This window comes from Zosterops lateralis, assembly GCF_965231275.1.
Source record: "Zosterops lateralis genome assembly, chromosome: 1".
Classification (NCBI taxonomy): domain Eukaryota; kingdom Metazoa; phylum Chordata; class Aves; order Passeriformes; family Zosteropidae; genus Zosterops; species Zosterops lateralis.
In genome coordinates, this window is record NC_139762.1 from 7,518,550 (window position 1) to 7,524,549 (window position 6,000).

A 6,000-nucleotide genomic window follows, 5' to 3' on the forward strand; every position below is an offset into this window, starting at 1 on the left:
CCACATTCACAACTTATTTTTCCAAGGAAATCCACATTTCTTCTGAGCCCACAGTTCTCACAGGCTCAGGTATAAATAAAGGAAGTTGGGTGGGAAGCTTCAGGAACAGAATCTCAAACCAGGAAAAGTAGTATTTTGTAAGACACAACATGTTTCTATACACCGACGGTCTGTTTCTGTTTTGCTTTAGAACCAAACAGGCTAATGCTCTCTTAATTGCAGTGGCAGTGATTATGATTGTAAACATGAGCCCTTCAGATAATTCCAAGTACCATCTCAACACTCCTGAGTAAATACATCTTGCCCTTTCCTGTCTTAATATATCAGCTCTTGAGGGAGGAATCCAAATTTAAACTTCAAGGCCGCAGAGGCTCAGGACAACTCAGAGGCTGCCCTGTGAGAGCGAGAGGGAGAACAGTAGCAGATTTCATTTTAGGGAAACATTTCTCTCTCCTCTGTCTCTCTCTCCTTTCACCTCCTCCTCCCAAGAAAATAAACATTTCTTTCATTCCTAGATCACACTGGAAGCTGATTTCCTTTCACCTTTGAAAGAATTCACTAGATAATTCCCCATCTGCAGCTTCCTAAAGTGACTCCTAGACTGAAGTGCTGCTCTTATCAGCCCACCCTGCAATTACTGGGAGACAAGAAGCACCCTGTAAAAACTGTGACAGAACAAAATCATTTCACAGTGATTTATTAGGCATGCAGCCATTAATGACTTTGCAAGTGTGGAAAGCAAGATGGAGGGGCAGAGCCTGAGCCAACAGTAGCTGTCAGAACATCATTGTCATCTAGAGGGTTAGAAATATTTAAGCCATCTGATGTTCAGCCTGGCATCCCAGCATAACACCAAGCCTGGAAACAGCAATAAATTTTGACATTGAGGACTCTCTTCAAAATCACAGAGGTTGACAAAGAAAAGGGAGAAACTGTGCAGAGATGTTTCTTTGTGTGGCATGGAAAATAAAGAATCCTGATCCCCAAGCACATCCTTCTAGTGCATCACCTCTGCTGCCAGGGCTGAAGTACCAGAGGCAAGAGCCACCCCACTGAACTGAAAGGTGTTTTGATATCCATTCACAGATGTTATTTTTGTGCTTATTGTGAAAACCTTCTTTGTTCTTTTGAATAAAAAGTCACCTTGCGATGTATTTGGGAAAAATCCAAGAAAATGCCAAGCTCTTGCAACTCCCACCTGCTGGAGCAGCGGGTGCTTGGCACCTGGCATAGTGAAGCTCTTGAGACAGGTTCTACCCTCAGTTGTGCTCATGTAAATACAACATAACTTTGCTCACACTGACTAAACCATCCCAGATGAAATTCAAAGTAAACAAGAACAGAATCTTTTTTTTTTTTTTTTTTTTTTTTTTTTTTTGCAGCACCAGGGACCTACAATGGCAACGTTAACATTAGAACAGATCGATTTTGCAAGATGACAAAAGAACATTCTGATCTCACTGCTGTGAGCTCCTACTTAGGAGACAACTGCATCCCATCTCAGAATAGAGTTTTAAAAATGTTCAAAGAAATGTGCAGGCATTAACTTCTAATGGCTTAAAAAGGAATTTTATAATGCTAATGTCTTCATATTGCAGATATGATGCATCTATAGAGCAAAGGTTTCTATTTAAATCTGTAGCGGCTTTCAAAGATATTTGGACCAGAAATTTCCATTTTAGGCATCTCTAATTTCAAGACTTCTGAATGTGCTGCTGGAACAGACAGAGGTTGATATGACCTTTACAAAGGCATCTGCAATTATATTCTGGTCCATCTAAATTACTAGTTTAAGTCAGTTGTGTATTTACAAAGAAAACAACAACTAAACAACAAGATGCTCCATCATCCCAGACATTCAGCAAATACTCCCTTGCCATGCTACAGAACACAGTGGCCCCTACTTTATTCTTGGCTACTGAGCACAAGCTGAGAGCAGTGAGAAAAGCCAACCTGCAGGAATTTAGTGGTCCACCACCACTCCCAGAAGCACAAGCAGGGCATCACTCACCTGCGCTGAAGGAGACTGAGCAGAGAGAGAAGGTGAAAATAGAGTGTTTCCAGATTTTTTTGTATCATGTCTTGTTCTTCCTTGAGAAAGGTGTACCCGAGAAATGCCCTGGAGTGTTGCAAGCCACAAACCTGCTTTCTTCAATTGATCTGTTTTTTCCCACTATCACAGACAAACCCAAAACAATAAAACTATGTGGGGGAGGGGAGAAATACATACAACTTCCTTTTCAGAAATCCCTATCATTCCACAATCCTCTAACCTAATTATAGTGCAATTTGCATTTTTCACCTTTTTTCTCCCCCAATATATATAACTTTTTCAATCAGCATTTCTGCATGACCAACGAATACGTTTTATGTCAGCCTGCATCAGAACAGGACCTGCGTGTCACATTGCTTTCTCTTTCAGAATGGACTCCTCTCTCCCCTCCTACACAGACCCTGTTAGTTCTTCTCTTGTTCCTAATCTGAAGATCCAGATGAGCATGAACTACATGTCTCAGCAATAAACATCATCTCAGAGAAACACAAAGAAGAGGATGAACAAAATAAAAATTACTGTCTGGTGAAAGCTCCCTTGACAACTACAGCTACACTGACAGGCGCCACTGAAATAATAGGAATGATGCTTCAAAACAACAGCCACGACAACGTTATGAAAGAGGAAAAAAAACAGTCTAAACAGATCTTTTCAAATGCAGATTCCTCTGTCAAGTAAGGAGAATGTGAAAAATGTTCTTTCTTATAGCACAGCCATGTTCAAACTCTGCCAGATTACAGAAAGCCACTAAAAATATGAGTACAACTATGGGCTCAATAGTCCATTTGAGGAATGTAGAATGATGCAGAATAGAAGAGAAGGATCATCTTTTGGGGATGGAGAGGAAGGATGGAAGTTGTTATCTCATTACCAAATCTTGAAACTCTTCCAACTGAGTGAGCAACAAAACTTAGGTTGATTTCAGTGCAGCACCAGGCATTTCCAAGCTTTTATTTCAGTCACTACCATTACCCAGGTGACAAACTGCACAGCAAAAAGCCAAGAGATGATAAACATGAAAAATTATGACCCACTACTAAAAATGTTCCATCCAAGACAGAACTAAGGCAATGCTAAGGCAATGAAAAAAGGTTGTCTATGGATTAGGGAGGAAATTAGGAAAAAGCATTAGCATTCCTCTGTCAATAATGATTTAGTGCTAAGGAGTTCCTTAAGTACTTTTTTCATGTTAGCTTCACACCATAAAAGGAAAAAAAATAGTTCTAAATTCTGGTGTGATCACAGATATCTGGTGGTCAACAGATATTTCAAAAACACCAGGTGGATGCTGTAAAATCCTGCAAGAACCACAGGATCCTCCAAAACTACCTATGGCTCCTCAGCAGGCAGAAAATGCAGCTCCTGGGAGCAGCAGTGGGGATCCAACTGCACAAGAGTTTCTGGCTAGACTGAGTCGGGGGGGGGGGGGGGGGGCGTGTAGTGGAAAGAGATGGCAGAGACAATATTGCAGGCAGGGTGGGAAGGAATAATGAGCACAGGGGGAGTGGGGCTTTGGTGTGGTACATTTTATTTGCTGGTATTTTACATCCCTATTGTGAAGTATCACTGGCAACATGGTAAAGTTTATTGCCTAAAATATTCTGTCACAAATACATAGCCAACACCCATGTTAGCAGAAACAGACCCTTTTTTTCTAGTACTGAGTGCACTCTGAGCTCCAGAAGTTTGGCTTGGGCTCTTGGGCTTGCATTCCTCCCCAGAGAAAAATAAAATCTGTAGAAGTCATGTATTTTCTTCCATTTTATTCCACAGACTCAAGACACCTAATAAATTTGCTTTGACTTCTTATTCTTTCCTAAAACAAAGGAAAATCTTAGAACCAGAAATATCTTTTTGCTCCTTGGTGGCCTGGCAGAGATACGGGCAGAATTGTTTCCCACTTTTATATAATGAGATTTAAAACAAACTAATAAAAACAAAAAAATCCAAACAGCAGTAAGTAATAAAACAACAGAGTGCACAGAAAAGATAGAAGGAAGATACAAGGACTGTGTCATTTCTTGCCAGAAGCACTGAAACCAAAACTACATCAGGACTGAGAATAGAAAACTAATAACTACATGGATCACAAGAACATCCTAATAGTAAAGAAAACCTTTAATCTAAGCTTTGAAAGGCATATAATTCTGAAGACAGAGCCAGGCAGCCTTTTAGTACTCACTGGAAATAAAACTTTAGATCTGTGGTTATTCTGTATCTATAATTTCTTGCATGTTAACTTTCTAGAGGAATAGACAGAAGAAAGCTGGTGAACAGACTGCACCACTCACTAATTTGCTGTGAATACAACTGCCCTGCTCTTTCGGCAATGACCAGACTGCCTGGATCCAAATCTGAGCGAGCTCTGGGTTGCCCAGCCCTGGGAAATTCAAAAGTGGATTAATCTTGAGAGAGAGGGAAGAATCAGATTAAACGCTGGTTCAGCCACAGGCAGGGACAGTTCCCGGAGCCAAACCCGGGACTGTTGAGACCAGCCTTCGGGGGTGAACAGACCTTCTACTAGACCGTGCTGCGAGTCTGAGAGGGAACGAGACAAACTGAGCCAAACCCACAGCCCAGGGCACAGGAGCACTTGTACAGCAGGGAGTAAGAGTCACTTCTGAAACTGGGATAGTGAGGATACTCCTCCGTGCCACGGACAGTGCATCCTTCACTCCCAGCACTGCACGGGGGGCCAGGACCCCACTCTTCAGCCCACCCCAGATGTGGAGGACTCGGCTGCTGCAGGGGGGCACCCCCAGCCCAGCACGCCCCAAACTCCAGAGCTCGGCGCAGGAAACACCTCTCCCTGCCTTTCGCTGCGCTCCACGGCAGAGAAAAACATGCCTAAGCCACGCCAGCTGCCGAAGGGGAGGGAGAGCGAGGAGCCACTTACGGGGATGTGCACTCGCAACATGAGTTTCTTGTGGCTGGAGATTTTCCTGCTGCTGCTGCTGGAGGCATCTTTCTTCTTGTCCATGGCAGTGCTTCCCATGCCTTCAGCCAAGCGTGGTGCTGAGCGATGGATCTGGAGAGGGAGGCTTCTCTTCCACCTCTCCCCACCGTCCCACGGGCCGTAGTTACTCCAAGCTCCTTATTTTCTCTTTTCTTTTCTCTCTTTCTTTTTTTCCCCCCTTCCTAATGGCCTTAGGAAATTTTTTGGGGGGTGGGGGAGGGGGAAGCAAGAGGAGGGGGGAGAATGAGAGAAGGCGAGGGAAGGGGAGGAGTTTCTCCAGCTCCGCTCTTTAATCCCAGCAGCGAGCGAGGTGTCAGGGGGGACCTTCGCAACAGCGTGAGATGCCCTTACAGACGCTGCTCCCTTTCTCACTCTTCCGCCCTTTCAAAAATATCCGGAGCATCCTGGGGGAGGGGAGGGGGGAGAAAGTTTCCTTCCCCTCGCCCAGCCCGGCTGCACTCGCACCGAAAGAGAGAGAGCGAAAAAAAAAAAAGAAAAAAAAAAAAAAGAAAAAAAAAAAATAAAAAAGAAAAAAAAAAGAAGAAAACCTCCAACCCCCAAGCACCCTAAGGCCACAGAACCCGAAAAGGGGAAGGCGCTCGGGCGACGCTCCAGGCAGACTGGGGAGTCCCGCGGGGAGCCGGACCGGGGAGGGAGGGCAGGAGAACGGGAGGAGGTGCCCGGGCGCTCCGAGAGCCCCGCCAGGGTCCCCGGGAGCTGCAGAACGAGCACCACGCAACTTTTCCGCAAGTCCGGCCGCTTCCCCCGCGGCTGCCGCTCGCCCCGGGCCGCCCCCCGGCCCCTCGGCCAGGGCAGAGGAGCTGGAGCTATGCCCGCATTCCCCGGGCTGCCGGAGCACGGCGGTGGGCGAAAAGGCTGGGTTTCACCTTGCCAAAAACGCCCAAAGGCGGCGCGGTTCCTCTCCCCTCCCGACCTCCCAGGCTGTTTCCTCGCCTCCCTCCCCGCAGGATTTCTCCCGGCCGTGCCCTAA

General features: G+C 45.5%; 1 protein-coding gene across 1 annotated transcript in view; it reads right to left on the minus strand.

Annotated features, from left to right (window-relative positions):
- Positions 1–5,767, minus strand: part of PRKAG2 (protein kinase AMP-activated non-catalytic subunit gamma 2) — a 210,851-nt gene extending 205,084 nt beyond the window's left edge. The window contains exon 1 of the mRNA XM_083866373.1: positions 4,950–5,767. Within this exon, the coding sequence (XP_083722499.1) occupies positions 4,950–5,048 (99 nt within the window). The 5' untranslated portion in view covers positions 5,049–5,767. The remainder of the gene's footprint in view (positions 1–4,949) is intronic.
- Between the last annotated feature and the right edge of the window lie 233 nt (positions 5,768–6,000).